Source organism: Varroa destructor, unplaced genomic scaffold, assembly GCF_002443255.2.
Source record: "Varroa destructor unplaced genomic scaffold, Vdes_3.0 BEIS01000001.1, whole genome shotgun sequence".
Lineage (NCBI taxonomy): Eukaryota > Metazoa > Arthropoda > Arachnida > Mesostigmata > Varroidae > Varroa > Varroa destructor.
The window spans coordinates 19,620,778-19,637,271 of NW_019211454.1; the positions used below are offsets into that span (position 1 = coordinate 19,620,778).

Sequence of the window (16,494 nt, forward strand, 5' to 3'; positions counted from 1 at the left end):
AAACAAGACATTAGCTATTCCTGTAAAAATCCTAGTGCAAACGTCGCATACGCGTAGGTTTGATGCACTCAAAAAGGTACAATGCAAATTCTACGCCTAATTGTGGCAAAATTAATATTGATCCAAATGAATACCGAATAACTTGGTGGCTGTACTTCTGCCTGGTAAAAAAAAGGACAGAGCGCTTGCTCCGTTCACCTGTCTGTGGTATACTGCATACACTCACCCTGAATCGCGCGGAACTTGTTGTTCACCCCACATCCTTGGCCACCCTCCCATTGGCCTATCGTGCTCGAATCGAGATCGGACATTTCGTCCGGACTTCCCATAACTGTGCCTGCTGTCCCGGCTGGATAATTGTAGATATTAAATTCGGACGACTGCCGCATTTGTCTAGGGGTGCGCTTTACTGTGGCGTACGACGATTCTTCTTCAGAGACGATCTGTATATTGAAACGATAAAGGATACGATATCGAATCAATATCCAACATAGATGCGCGGTGAGTTGAAGATCGATCGATCGCTCGGTTTGAAATCGTCACATCACCACGCTTTGGGTTCGGTCTCAGCTAGAAGCCTGTGTCTTATTAGCAAAATAGCTAAAACCACAATGCCCTGTATACGTATCTGTCGTCATATCACGCCTAGCGTTCTCACCTGTTTGAAGCAGTCTGGTGACGAACCAATAGGCACGGGAAATTTCCTCTGCTCGCCACCGCACATTGGTTGTACTTGAACGCCGATTCCGGCCGGGTGACTAATATGGCCAGGATGGCCGGGATGCTGTGACACCATGGCGTTATGAACCCCGCTAGTGAGGTTGAGACCCGCGAGTCGGGTGGTAGCGTATGGAGTGGCGTAGTACCCCTCGCTGGTTTTCTTGAGCAGCTGACTGCCGGGAAGCTCCATCTTATTGCAGCCGTCCATTTCGGCTAGATGAACGCACTCACCAACACCCACGCCGACTCCTCCAACTACCGTCTGGTTTTTACGCAACACGCCAAACCCTGAACCACAACTCTCTGTCGGATGAACGTGGAATAAACGACTCAGTAAAAAGTGCGATTAAACACTTAGCTATTGGGCTAGTTAAATCGAAACTTGTGAATTAACGAAATAAAAACTTGTGAATTTGTCCATCGAGTGCTAACATTTCCGCTTCATTTCAATTCCGAATCCAATATGTGAATGTATGTCATTTTATGGAATCCTAAAACTAGTAGATCGGATAGATTTTGGCCATTCTAGAAGAACACGAGTTTTTATAAGCCGCAGCATAATCAATGCGGACAAGGTATTTCCTCAACTATAAATTACGAGCTGTTTACATACCGTCATACGGGTGCATATTGTCGCGATTATTCTTGATTACAAAGCAGATGGCACCGATAACGAGCGCCACGACTAGCACAGACGCAGCTACAGGAATTATGACCTCCAACTGCAACAGTGGTGATCGTCGCGCTCCCACCGTTGAAGACAGGGGGTTGTCTTTGAAGAGCAAGGACAAAGCAGACACAGAAATAAACCAGAAAACGCTGATTAATTATCAAACGCAAACGAACGTACCGCTGTACTGTTGTAAAAGCGGCTAACGTTTCCTGCCAGCCTGAAAGAGCAGGCAGGCAGGCTTTGTAGCGCCGCAATAAACCAAGTATGCTTTCGCTCGCTTTCGGGTCTAGATAGATGATCTCCCTAAGTGTTCTGGAGTAAGATCAATAGATACATTACTACCACAGAGACACAGCTTTAATATATGTCATCGGTAGGGACTTTTTTGATTGTTTGAAATGTATTCAGCCTTGTTTTGTTATAAGATACAAGGATACTGGAGAGGTACCTTCCTTTGCATTTCCCTGATCTAAATAACTTTCCCCTGTACAGCTTCAACTATTGGATCACAGCTTCACGTAGTAGTCCTCGATTTTTATTCAGGGAAATTGTTTGCTTTTCCAGCCAGTAATAGTCGAAGGTCGTTCCACTCCTCGCTAGGACTTTTTTGTTTCTGTCGATTTGTCACAATTTGATATTCTACAAATTACACTTACACACATTTTTCTAAACAGATAAATATTTCATGTTCGGTCCTGTCGCAAAGCATTGTTTCTACGCTTTTAGCATACATATCTAAATAACGTCCTATTGATACCTCTTGCTTGCCGCGAGGTCACGAAGTCGTATTGCGCCTCGGTAGTGCCGGCGCTGTTTGTTGCGCGAACTAGAAGTAAGTAGGGCATCGATGGTAAGAGATTGCCGACGATGACGCTCGTTGCACTGCTTGTACTGGAGGTTTTCGAGACTGTACCACCCGTATGGCTACTCGACTGCTGCGGCAACAAGGCCAACGGTAGGGGGGGTAAATCCTCTCTAGGCACATTGATCCATTCAAGACTGGTGGCCAGCTTGTAGGCAACGTGAAATGACTCAATTACACAGCCGCCCTCACGCCAGCTCGCCAAATTTAGTGCAACTGCCGTATCATTAGCGTCCGATAACAATTGTTGCTTTTCCGGTGCAGTCGGGGCTGTGGGACCAGAAAAGGGGTAAAATCGAGAAGAGAAAGGAATATCCCTACGTTAATGTGCATTTTTCCTGATGTCCTTGTCATTTATTATCAAGTCTGCATTATGTTTCGCTGTTTTATGTAAATTTAAAATGATAAATGTATTTATCAGTTCCAGCGACCATGAATTAGGTCGGCGTTAAGTAATATTAGGATCGTTTATTGTTTCCTTTACCTGTTCGCTAGATAATGATTACGTCTTATGCACGTTTGGAAAGCTCTTTCTTAGCCCTGTAACGTTATTGTCATAAGTTCGCTCGCCTAAAAACGTTATCTTGACCCGTCACTTTAAGCGTGGACGAATTGACGTTGTCATGTTTGCTTGGTTTTTTACTCAATTACGTTCTAGCGGACTCTTTTGCGCTTTTGGACTTTATTTATTCGTTGTAGAATCCTCACAAAGGCTTTTCTGCAACACTTGTTTTATTGTAATACATGCTTTTGTTGCTTCAGCAACCGCGTATTTAGTCACAATACAGTAAACGCTTGAGTTCGGGTAATCAAGCAGGTTATAGGTTTCCTACGCTTTTAGAGCAAAAAAAAATCGAACTCAACTGATACCCGCGCAAATACCGCATGCAAACCTCGTGTCTCTGTCATCATGAGCTCGTATTACTGTTCTGTACAAACAAGCTGTCTTCTGGTGTTGCAATAAGCACACACCTGCTACACCAAACCACTTGTCAAAACCTATTCCAATACATCTCTGCCATTGTGCATAAAATACATTGGCTTTTCGAGTGTTTTTGTCAATGCTAACACAACATTTGTCTGTTTTGTTTTTTTTTTCTTGTCGAACACCATACTTAACTGTTGCTGCTCAGTCGACGAGATCTCGTCTTGCAGTCGCCAGCGATAACCTGCTGCTGTATTCGATTGGTATTAAGCGGGCATAATACTGATTTTTGTGCGCAGCACCTTTACATCAGCAAAGGTGTTGGTAACGTTGAAGTTTTGGCAAGTGGGCATGAAAGCTTTTGCACCGTCAGCAGTATCGCGTCGTTCTTTATGCCCTGCTGTGCTTTCCACAAGGGAAACGCGCACAGTCAAGCGTGTTTACACGGCAGTGGTTTAGGCACCATGCCGCTGCTGTCGACGACGACGACGACGATATACTTTAGTCCTTGCTGATTTGGTCTCGCAGCAAAAATGGCTGCAGGCACGAGCTAAAATGCATTGATGTAAAATGTAGCAAAAGCTGTATATCTTTCGCGTACCGAGGATCCCTTGTGATTGGTAGTGGTCCCTGGCTGTCAAACTAGAATATTCAGTAGTATTCATGTCACACTACTAGAATAGGATAAGAACACCGTTTGAAGAAGGGCACCAAGCCTATTGAATCCAGTAGACAGCGCTACCCCAGTCCGAGCTAACTCTACCTCAGCATCTCTTATCTTTACTGAAATCTTCTTTAAACCAGTTTTCGTACTTGTTTGTGTCATTATTAATAGCTATGCTGAACTGAAACCAGTTGTTATATGTGATTTGCACCTACTCTAATTTGCATTTTCTTACATACCTGGAGGTAGCGCTAACTCCCATATAATTTGCATTCTCCATGCAACAACAACAACTACTTCAACCTGCGTCATAACGTCCTGTAGCATTCGCTGGCAGTGGATCAACACCGTGATTTCGTCCATCTTTCCATGTACTGCCGTCGGCAGGGCTACGACCAGCCGCCATTATAATTGAGGCCTACGTGATTCACGTAAATATGCCGCAGTATAAAAGATTCACTCCCTACGTTTGTTTATCTGAATACTTGTATTGCACTTATTGCATACATGAGAGGGGTTGCAACTTAAGTGCCAGGATCGCCTGCTTTCTAGTCGAGCTAGAAAAGACCGACCTTAACCGACATCCAGCAACAGGCGTTGCCGTAGTACAGGAAATTGCTAGCATGGACTGACGTTCGTACCTTTTCTCTTAGTAGCGCTATTACCGCTACCCCTACCCCAATTGAGATTTATGGAAGTGACAATTCATTTCCGTTGGTCTGCTGCTAAGATTGTTCCGACGGCCCGCAACAGTTCCAGTTTTCTTAAAACTTGCAGCTACGCCGGCACCTTCATTCTTGGCAGCGGTGGTCTAGTGAAAGTCGAGAATTTGCGCTTCTTGCTTCTTCTCGATGACGGTAGCCATCTATATCTAGTGCAGCAAGTGGACGGGAAGGCATCTTCTGGTGAGGAGGCTTTTAACATCAAGTTTAACGAAGAAACGATGACGGTCCGTAATGCAGGACGTGGAAGAACTTCGTATTCACTGCGCTTACGTTGGTCGCGCTGTCGCTGTGCAAAGGTGACAAAGGTGGATGGCTTCTACGAACGAGCACCGATAAAGGAATCATTCGTATAGTTCGAAAATAGTGTCGATGCTAACCTGGCTATTGATGTCGTTAATTCGTTTAAGGGTTTGTAATGAACGAAAAAAAGAAGAAGCATAACGGGCTGGAGCAGCCGCATATAAACATTATAGACCTATTGAGATGAATTTCATAATTTTGTTGAGTAAATATGTTGCTAAGTTTGTCCATGTCATGGCAGGGTGTTGTTTTTACGGTTACTCACAACTTTAACTTTTTTTTTTTTGTTCCTGATAGAAATTATTGTTTGGTTATGCCATCATTGCCATAGTATTTAACTTATTTAGCAAACTGTACCCTAATATTTCGTCATGCTGACCAATATTGTTGAACATTTCGTAATAAGAACCCTCTGTTTGTGAGCAGCTCGATCAAATGGTGTAAGTATGAGGTTAGGATAAAGTACTACAGCCGTCATATCGCTATCGTAGCAATTTCGAGCCACTTAAATATTAAAAATAGATAAATGTATGGTATTTATAGCAGCAATTGTGGCTAGTTCTTATTTACGTCTTTCCCATCAACGTACCGACTCCGCTGGTTGATGTTGATACAAGATTCTTTGGTTCGCCGCGGACTGGTGAGTTCTCGGCCCTCATGTAGAGAAAATACTTTTGACCGCAATCAAGTCCGGTAATCGTGTGACTTAGAGCGTTCTTCGGAACCAGCGATTTCTGCCATTCGCCAGATTTTTGCTTCCGATAATAGACAATATAACCTGTAAGCGCCAAAATTCACTGTTAGCATTTTCAGTACAACTAACGATTTAATCCATCTATTTGTCGGTCCATGTTAAAAAAAATTCCACTACAGGATGCTTGTTTTAAGGCTCCGCTGAGCATCTATTCCACTTACCAAAATTCGTACTTTGGGGGACAGGTGGCCACGATAATGTAAGGCTTCCCTTAGTTGTGGCCTTAACACTGAAATCTGGCGATTCCGGAACATCTGCAACGTATATTAGAGAGTCCAACAACGGTAACTGACTCATCGGAACGTTAGTGTTAATTCTGTAATGCCTAATTCAAAGTGCAGAATAATACAAAAATAACTTCTTCTTTGTTTCGATGGAAACGCCACAAGCCCTCTTTCGAGACCACGTCTTCAAGTGTCTCTTTTTCTACCCCTAATCTGATATCAGCTACTTCTCCAGCAAAAAAATTAAAAGACCTACTTTTTCCAAAAAAATCCGCAGTGTCGAGAGTTGCTCGCTTCTTCGAAGCCTTTTCCCCATCGTATATTCCAGAAATGTTCGCGCTCAGCAGCACTAGAAGCGCTTCCCGTTCACGTTTTTGCCTCTTCCAGTATTTTCATCGGAGTCCCCGCAGTTCAAAATGAACCAAAATCGGCCTCCGTCTCTCTTTCTTGCCTTTCCAATTCTTCCCCCCCCCCCCCCCCCCCCCCCAATGGGAGAAGCAAGTTGTTCAGTCGGCTAGTTTTTCGAAAAGCTAACCTACAGGCTAGCAAAACCGAATTACTTTCAACTAATATCAACCCCGTTTGGCTTGTGTGGCGGAGCAAGTGGCAAAGGCAACGGCAGGGGCTTTGTGCTGTGGGAATAGGGTTAGCCGGACTTGATTGGAAGGGAGCCACGGACTAAACCCTGGTCTAATCTTAAACTCTCTGAATCGAAACGCAATAAAGCTAAGCTCGATCGAATAGGGTAAAAGATCCATTTCTTGGCCAAGCCAACGAAATATTAGTACGGTAAATATATGGGAAATATACTAGCAAATATTTCTTTTCCGCATCCGTCGGCAGTGTTTGTGTCGCAGGAGGACCGAAAGTTTATTGGAACTGTATGAATCACTAAACTATTTCAACGACGCTTAACGGAAACGTAGACTGTTGAATACGGCACAATTTTCTAGCTTCATTTCTATCGAATAGAAATAACGCAAGTAGAATGGGTAGGACTACGTTAGACTAATGCGCGTACAGCATATCCATGAGCAATGTAGCCAACGTTAGACGCTATTGTTATTTTGTTAATCAAGTATATCGCTAGGACTTACCATGCTCGAGGGTTCGGACGTGCATCTCTGGCGAAGCGGGCCCTGAACCTTTGTCGTTAAACGCTTGAACTACTATTGTGTATTCAGTGTTCCGCCGTAGTCCGTTAACAAAGTAGATCCCGATATCAGAGCCTCCCTCAGCCTCCTCGATTCCGCTTAGGCTCAATTCGTTTTCTTGATCATCTTTCAACTCGACTGTTTGATAAGCGAATTCTTCAAATGAGTTGCGAGTTTTAAAGCCAACGTAGTACCCTCGCAAGTCCCCGTGTTGAAGCTCTTTGCGAGGTGGCTAAAGGGATTATAAGTAGAAAGGTCAGTACTATGTACATTACTTCTTCTAGTTCGACTTTCGCCTCCCTGGAATCCTTGCGATTTCCAGCTCTGTCTAGGCCAGAATAACTACATAAGCGATGAGGTGCGCGCGTTCAGCCAATTTCTGAATTATGATACTTTGTTGCTAGCATCACATATACGTAGTTTAATAGCCAAAAACCAATATGCTTACTAAAAACCCATAGTGATAGAAAAGTTCACGTTTTCAATAAGAAAGTATTCTGTTTTATGGCTAGTACAGTTTCCAGAGGTAGGTGCAGCTAATTCAAGTTTTTCTTAAACTTATTTCGTTTAAATGAATAGTAGTATTGTAACATAATTAGGTTAGGTTATACCTGAAAGTTATACCTGAAATGAAAATTATACCTGAAAGTCTTTAGATTTTGGGATCTTATTAAGATATTTGAAGATTAAACCTAACAATATTATTGTTATAAAAAAGGCCATAATATCGCTATAACCCTTGCTTTCAATCTGCTAGCCTGACCTCTTACTTAGTATAATTCCTAAAAGATACGACATAGCATAGGAGTCAGCTCACCTTCCATGAAACTCGAACAGAGTGCGGACCAACGGGTTCTAATCGGACGTTCAGCGGTGGCCCCTCTGGCGCTGAAAATGCGGTTTAATGCGACAAAGCTATAAATGTTATCATAAACTGTAATAATTATAATAAAAAAAAAAAAAACAATTTTATTGTAACGCATCGATGTATCTAATCATTGAATCTTCTTTCCTGTCATATAATTCACAAGTATGATTCTTGACTGTCTATTAAACACAGAATCAGTCTATTTTTGCCCTCATAATCGCATATTGATATCGTTATCCATAGAAATTTTACGTGGGCCCTACTCGCACTAAACACATAAACTAGGTTGCATAAACACTTCAATGAGCAGAGTATACAGGTTCTACTCGATTAACAATCGATAACGTTTTAGTTGAATAGTTATTTTTTAGCCGGTACACTTATCTTAATATTGTCGAAATTGGGCTAAGTATTCAACAAATGGGTTCGATCTGAAACTGATGCGCCAACATACGATCCTTACCTTCGTTATGAGTTTTGATGTGGGTGTCACTGCCAGGCTCGCTTGAGCCAATCTGGTTTATGGCTAAAACGCGAACTACATACATGGTAGCAGGCAACAGAGAAACCAACTCGGCCTCAGTATCTGAACCCGATACGGAGACGTTCTTATTTTTGCGCGAGTGCCAATTCTCTGCAATAGCAGGGTAATATGACGGTAAAAGGCAAACGATTAGTGGCCTTGGAGAGACCGGTCTGACCTGCATCCCGAACGTCTTCATTCAAACCGAAAGAATTCTGCTCTGGTTTACTAGTAAACTGGTAAACTAATTATTTCCTGCTTAATACTCTAGTCTTAAGGCATTTCTACCTTTTGCCCCCAGGAATGTTTCTATCGTCGAAAAAAAATTACTAACTCACAAATTAATTACGCCATGTAAATACTCTGACTATTATTTAACTCAAATAAATTTACATCGAGGAATTGGCAGAATTCTGTACGAGCCAGCGCTACAACGTCATAGCATCTATATGTTACCAGCAATAAGTGTTTCTCACCTTCGTGGTTACGGTACTGCACAATATACTTGACAATGGGACTGTTCCCACTATAGGGAGCCATCCAGCTAATTCGAATCTTCCGTTCTTTGATGTCCAGTGCCTTAACATCCTGAGGTGGATCCGGGGGCTCTATCCCGTAACAATCCGGAAACATCCCGTAAAATGTCAAGATCGAATTTACTATGAACTTAGATGAACTGACGTCCTGTTGGATTACCACTTCTCTACTTACAATGTTGGCTTAATACAAAGCTGTGGTTTATTTGTTACGGCACATTGAAATGAGCGACGAAGGAAAGCGCCAACGAGCTCTGCAGCTGAAGCAATGCCGTATCAAATAAAACAGTCACAACTTTTTAATATAATTTACATCTTAAATCATTTTTCGTAACATATTTACACAGCTTACTTTACAGTTTCACTGGCATCTTTTCTGATACTCCGTATATCCACTTGGAACACTTTTCCTTACAAAAGCAATTCAGGAGAGAATTTCCGGGTATTTAAACAGCAGGCGTTTGTCAGCACTGGTCAGAGGCCTGACAACTTCGGATGCTACATTTATATATCGGGAAAATTGGCCACAGGAGACATTCTTGTAGGATAATAATTAGGAAAGAAGATCAGACAAGCATTATGTGCCAACGGTTTTGCGAATGCAAACTTGCCTGTTTTGTCCACAATAACAATGCTAATGGAAACTCCTTTTTTTTGCTACAACTGTGTGTGCGCATGTGCATATTGTCGAGAGTAAGTAGGTGACGTCTATCGAATACGCACAAAGATGTCGCCTTTATTCTTCAATGGTCAGCCAATGAGAAAAGATGTCTATCAAATGGCCTGATTGAGGAACGTCAATGACACGAATAGCGGACAGAGACTGCGTTCCGAATCAAGCTTCGTATATACATGCCTTGTAGAATGAGTTGGATATTTGTATCATCAGATCCGTACGCGTTGCGGGCAATGCATGAAAACAGAGCAGAGTCCCGACGATCCGTGTCTGTGATGATAATCTCGGAGACGACGCTATGCTCGGCATGAGTCTCATTTGCAGTGCATCTGTAATCATTTTTATTATTTAGAAACGAAAAACTATCAGAAACCTCAAAAGACGTCGATGATGGTGGTAATAAAATTCTGAATAAATATTCCGAAAAGCTGATTACTGAAGACTCATTATCAGCCGCCTCTCCCAAACTACTGTTACCCTTTGTCTAGATTTGTGACTGTTACGCGTTGTTAAAATACTTCGTCAGTATTAGCCAACGTGCTAGTGTATAATATTTTTATTTGTTAGAGGTTATTGCATAGACTTAATTTGCTCAGTCATCACAAGCCTTTCCTTAACGCAACTGCATTTCTGTTGTAAGCATAGCGTTGAACCCGGCCTACGCCTCTGTTACTAAAGCTACTCAGTTTCGCCGTCTTCAGATGAGAAGAGCCAGGATATACGATATAACAAACGTAAACCAAATGCATTACGAGCTGGATTATTACAAACCCCTCACACCCATTCGGTTTGTTTTTACTGTCGATTTAGTCATCCACTATATAGTATGAGTTAGGTTTTTTTGCCCCACATTACCTAGGATTGTTGCGCGGATCAAACGGTTGCTTGTCCTTGGTCCAGGTAACGACGAGTGGAGCATCCCCGAACGCTTCGCACTTTAGCCGAACTGGCTGGCCCTTCTGGGCGGTCTCCCCACGGAACTTCCACCGGAAATGAGCAGCAGCTAAAGAGACAACGGGTCACAATCATGGACCCAGGTACCGCCACAACAACGACGATCCCAGCCAAGTAGTCGGGTCGAACGATGTTAGAACGTTGTCGAGATGAAGATGTTACGTGGTGCAAGAACAAGTTGTTGAATAGTGGTGGTAAAGCAGACGAAGTGCAGGAGAACAGACGGAAAAAGCAAAACAGAAAAAGACAAACCGAAGGATATCGAAAGGGAAAAGTTACCCAGTTAGCGGTGCATAGGGCTATGGGCGGTGTAATGGAATAAACGAAAATCTATACGAAAACTGGCTACCGTTGGCTGTAGCCACAACAAATGGCGAATGTTATAGCCTGAATGGCTGTTCATACAAATCAAGTTCTACAACTAATATTAAAACAAACTGCCGATGCCCTGTGAGTCTGCACTGATATTTAAAGCGATAATTGCTAGCATTTCATAGCAATGTGTCTTTTTACTGTTTTTGAATGCAAAGTCTATATTTGTATTCACTTGGCGTCCATCACGAACTGAGTCTGTGTAGAGGATAACTAGAACAGAATATAATTAGGGAGAAGAAAAGCAACGAAAACGGTAACGTTATAATGAGTTTCCTTTACCTAACTTTTCTTCTCAAGCAAATAGCTTTTCCGAGTCACACGATTATACTCGAAGCATTGCATACATAAGTAGTTGGTATCAGGTTTTGTTTGAATCACTTTCAACGACGAGCTGTTTAAATTCAACAGAACAGCATTAAAATGCTTATATAGATAAATAAAAAAAATTATAAACTCAGAAGTCAATAAAAAATGGTTCACCTTATATATATACATATATGTACGTATTCTACCTATATACAGTATATATAAATTTTCTTGTACAAAATTCTGAAAACGATTTACAGCGTTAGCATGTGGTGCTTTTTTCTAAAAGAAAAAAAAAAGAAGTTTATGTTCAGACGTGTAAGGATCAAATGAAACGGATCAGACGCTCGTTTCCCTGCTTACAGTGAGAAACTACCCTTCTAACTAAAAACGATAACTAAACAGTGCTTAGTAATCGTTTGCCCATTTCGCCCTCTTTATTCACCATTTGCTTAACACAAGATTAAGCGTAAAAGATCACTGCTATTTGAGTCAGGCAGGTCACAGGCGCCGTTACTACAAACACTGGCTTACCTACAAACAACCCCAGAACAAGGATGTCTAAGGATTATTCCTGTGGATTCATTCAAGCCCGTATCGTTCTGAACACCGTCAACGCAACGCGTTGTACAGCAGGAAAGAGTAGGCCCAACGTCGCCGGTTCCCTTGTGATGACCTTTCGAGCGTAAAGGGTCTGAAGTATTCATCCGAGCCTGGAGCTCCTATATGCTGTGCAACCCAATCACTACAGTGACATAGGTTGGCTATAGGTCTGTATGCAAATGTTTGAATATCGTATCTAAAAATTCCTCACTATTGTACAATGCGTAAATCTTTTAAAGGCAGAACGTTTCCAAGACATTCGCTTCGCCTTGATCCCTCCGTTATTACTTTTTGATCATATCCAAGCGAATGCTATTTTTTCAGTTCAGTACCAGTGTGAAGCGTCGGTTAGTTAGAGTGGACCTTTTCAAACCGAAAAAATTCTGTAACTTACAGTTGGCTCATGTCACTACTGACAGAATTTTTTAGGTAGACATTTTTGCGCAAGCGTTTAATAGCACTAGTTTAAAATAAAACGTTTTTTTGTGACTCCATATGAGGTATATGGATGGTGGAATCTTTATAAAATGCCTGTGTATAAATGCAATTTAAGCTAGATGTAATATAACTCAAACAGCGGCGTACTGACTCCGTTTAAGACTCTCTCAGAGTGAAATTTTGATGTTTTCAAATAGAGTTATGCCGACAAAAGCCGTTTACTACTGGAGAATGAATATTGCAGGACATTGCCGACCTTCGTAAAGCTGGTGTCTGTGACTGCTTCATACAAGGTATACGGTACAACGCACCCTATCAAGCAGATTTCGGACTGACTTTAAGCCACTGCAATGACTTAAAGAACAGAGGCCGTCAACGGAGACCCAGGCGAGACACGCAGCAGCCCGTCTGCATACACCTACGAGAGTTAGACAATGGATACATTGGCGCCGGCAAAAGTAGAGGGACGAAGGGCAGACCTAAACTCGAAACGGCAATTATACTGTTCTAGAACACAGAACAAATTAATGGCTTTCGAAATCGCCTGTTGTCATTTGAGTAATAGTGTTTAGTTGCGTGAACAGCAATTTGACTAGCAAGGGGCCGCATGCGTCTTTTTTTTTGTCTCGAGGAGTTCAAAAAGCCCTTCCAGTGAGCAGGGCCGTAGTTGATCGTGTAAGTGATTTAGGAACATTTCTTTATACCAAATAGGTATTAGCTAACCCAGGTATACGTATTATTGTTCCCTGTGAAACCTTTCTGATTCGGAAATCGGCACGGTCTATCAAACCAGCCCAGGTTTTTAGCGGTGGCATTTGCCTCGCTTTTGTCTTTTGCGTAGGTTGCGATTTATTGATCTTGAATGGGATTTAGAGACGACACGGCGCAATGATGTTCACCATCAATCGACAGAGACGCAGTTTATGGCGTTTTTTGAAAGCCCACAAAGACAGCACAAGCCTAACATCTAATCTGTGTATTTGTCGAGAGAGTAGTTCGATTAGATTAGCAACGCTAAGAACGCGACGCTCAGAAGGAGGAACTTTGAGTGGGAAACCTTTGCCGATCTTTACCACCAGCCGGGCTCCAAGTAGGTTGACTGAGAGACGAGCCATAACGCCGCCGCCCAACCGGTCCTCAGAGGCTAATTTGAATTCGGATAAGGCCTAGTGGAACGTGAAGACGAATGCTTAGCAGTCGAAGCATACGTGCAGCGAGCACCCGGTTACTCAGAGACAAGCGTAGGCAGGTTGCCCACCTTTAGTACTCTTTATGCGTAGCAGACCAAGGTGCCAGGGTACGCAATACCAGCGTTGACTTCGGAAGGAGAGATAGCTAAACTGTACCAGATGCAGATAGATGCAACCGGCCCAACCGAGTCAGCGTGGAAGACAAAGGCGCCTCTGTACGATGGAAAAGCTCTGTCGGACGATCGAGTTCAACTAAGATATGCGTCCGCAGTTACGGGTAAGAGAAACGATTCTCCAGCGAACTTCAACGATACGACAAACCTTTCTTTCATGGAAAACAAGCAGAAAGGTAACGGAGTACTCCGGAGGTGCGGCCTCAAACGGTTGCATTCCGCTGCGACCGTCGCCGACAGCTACGGATGCTCAAGCAGACAAAGGTTGGAGGAAAAGTGTTGCGTACGATCGCCGTAGTATGCCACTACGAGTCGTGCCTGAAACACAAACGTAGACAAGCAAGAAAAGCACTTTCTGCATTCGGATTTCCCTGAAAGCGTGCGGCCGTCCCTGTGCCGTAACTCTCAACGACGCAAAGGGAATCGAACGAGCTTCGAACAAAAGGATAAAGCCATATACATAGGCGAAGATACGACGCCATACCCAAAGAAGTCGACGAAGACAAAACGCACACAGCATCAGTAAGAAAGGCGAATCGATGCTGGCGAAATAGCGTCGTCACCACTACGTTACCACAAAGAGTCCTTGGATCTACTCGATAGAACGCCCCCAAATTCCCCAATTGCCAAGAGCAGTCCCACCTCCCACCATCTGCCCCCTTCGTCCGTTCGCCTAACTACCTCTGAGCAACCGTTCAGTATTCGATACATGGCAAAAGAAAAGAACAACGCATACGTTTATGGTCGAGGCTGGTATACGCAAGCCGCTTGCAGGTCAGTGGCTCTATCTTGTTTTGTGGTAGACGCAGGAAAATGGGTATAGATATATTCACCAAAAAAAAGGAATGTAATAGGTCAGGAGTTCGTATGGAGTAGCATTGCTCGTGACGCCAATTTGGGTTTCCTGGTAAGGATTTGCGTTACTAAGTTAACTGGGAATCGTTGTAAAGCCAGTATGATGCAAGTGCCTTTGCATAGAGCGTCGTTGACTAATAGAGAACTAATGGAGATTGGCGAGGCTAAGGAAGGAAAAGCAAAGGTAATGCTTCTCGGCAGAGGTCGCCGAATGCATGGAGGTAAAGGGGTGGGGTGGGAAGCAGAGAGGGGGGGGGGGGTAGAAGGTTACTTTCAGTCAGCAACGTTCTTAAGTCTTGATGGAGATGGTTCCAACTGTTCTCAAAGGAGGATAAGCAGAAATAAGGGGTTATATAGTTGAAAAGAATAGAACACATGGGTTTTTTGAAATAGGTGTCCAAAGCACAAGGTACGCAAAGACGGGATCCAGTGCCTTTTGAACTAAGAGACCCTGGAATATTGCTATTGCGTTTATCGACCCGCGCATTGCAGGCGTATTCATATGCACTTACAAAGATGCTTATAGGAGCTACATAGAAAGAGATGTAGTACTAAGAAAAACTTACGACTTTTCAAAATGTCGTTGTTCACTTGGGATTTTTTTAATGATCAGCCAGCAATGATTAGAAAGGTTGATACGGCGATAACCGAAAATATTTTTTTGAAAATCTCTCAGCACCAACACCGCCGCAAGAGACTAACTTTCCATGGAAATTATAGTCACGACATCTTCGAATGTATTACTAATGGAAAGTGTAATGGTAATTATGTTGGCAAAGTAACGACTCGGTAAGCTCTTGTTAATTATGACTTCGCTTACTTGAAAAACTCACTAAGTCACAGTTGAGGATAGAATCCAAAATCTTACACTTGTTTCAGTGAATTTAGCGCGCTAACCCACCTACCTACCTACAGGGGCAGCCACTAGCCTTGCCTTAAAAGTTTATTAGATGTAGACTTACTATATGCTTGTCAGACTGGCTACGGAAGAGTTACGAAAGGTTAGAAAAGATGCCTAGGCAAGACCCTTAGTGCATTTATCTGTTTTACAACAAATAAAGTTGCGCATGATTCAAGTTGAACTGAAAAATACGTACTGTGCACCGACAGACGCACGACCTTGCTGAGCACCGGACTAACTCCGTTAGCTGCCTGGCAGAGGTAAGAGCCCGCATCGCTTGATTTTGCCCCCTGAATAATTAGTGTTCCGTTTTCATATACGTGCGAATGTGAAGAACTTTGTATAGCCTTGTAGTCCCCGGCCGGATCGTCTCCTGAAAAGTTACCAAAAAACAATGTTACTCTACGGATCTATCTCTAATATATTGATTCTTAGCATATTAATAATTATTTAAACTTGGTCAGCTTATATTTGCATTGGCAACAAAGATGATCATTGACGGTTAATTACTGTATGAGACAACTCGAAGTGATTTTCTAAGTTTTTCATCGCTATTAGCGTTAGAACACGTTTCGAGCTTTACGTATTTTTCGATAAAAACCCATTAATCGTGGGTCTTGTGAAAGAATAGTAATAATAATAATAATAAACTTAATTAAAGAATTTTCTCATTCGAGATAAGTATTGGTTCCCTTGCGCCCTGTGAGATTAGGACCAGAAATCCTTTGACTTCAAATTTTAGCCGCGCCTACGCCGTTCCCATAAAGGGCATTAATATGCTTGTCACACCTATAAAGAAGAGACTCTTTGAAGTTGTTTGCGATAAACCGTACCTGAAACAAACACGTTACTAATACATAGTTTAAAAAAAATATATGTAACATATTATATATGCTACTGCATTTACTTCTAGCCGAAAAAATGATTAAATGTTCATCTAATTTTTTCCACAATTTTACGCTCATAGACATTTTGATTTGCTTCAATCGAAATCGATTTAACTGACGTCTCTAGCACATTTGGTAATAGCAATAACCACCATAATGCCACGAGCTTGCAGAACAGCCTTCAATATATCACAACTATAAATAAATA

The 16,494-nt window shown here is 42.4% G+C and overlaps 1 protein-coding gene across 2 annotated transcripts in view; it reads right to left on the bottom strand.

Moving 5' to 3' along the window:
- The window catches only part of LOC111244251 (cell adhesion molecule Dscam1-like), a 131,497-nt gene that overhangs the window by 4,043 nt on the left and 110,960 nt on the right, over positions 1-16,494 (bottom strand). For both annotated transcript variants that reach the window (XM_086986360.1, XM_086986354.1), the window contains exons 13-25: positions 15,596-15,772; positions 10,460-10,607; positions 9,785-9,933; positions 8,869-9,000; positions 8,333-8,503; positions 7,819-7,889; positions 6,945-7,233; positions 5,785-5,877; positions 5,459-5,647; positions 2,151-2,525; positions 1,334-1,492; positions 659-1,023; positions 227-443 (exon numbers count right to left, since the gene is read on the bottom strand). In XM_086986360.1, coding sequence (XP_086842486.1) covers positions 227-443; positions 659-1,023; positions 1,334-1,492; positions 2,151-2,525; positions 5,459-5,647; positions 5,785-5,877; positions 6,945-7,233; positions 7,819-7,889; positions 8,333-8,503; positions 8,869-9,000; positions 9,785-9,933; positions 10,460-10,607; positions 15,596-15,772 — 2,535 coding nt within the window. The remainder of the gene's footprint in view (positions 1-226; positions 444-658; positions 1,024-1,333; positions 1,493-2,150; positions 2,526-5,458; positions 5,648-5,784; positions 5,878-6,944; positions 7,234-7,818; positions 7,890-8,332; positions 8,504-8,868; positions 9,001-9,784; positions 9,934-10,459; positions 10,608-15,595; positions 15,773-16,494) is intronic.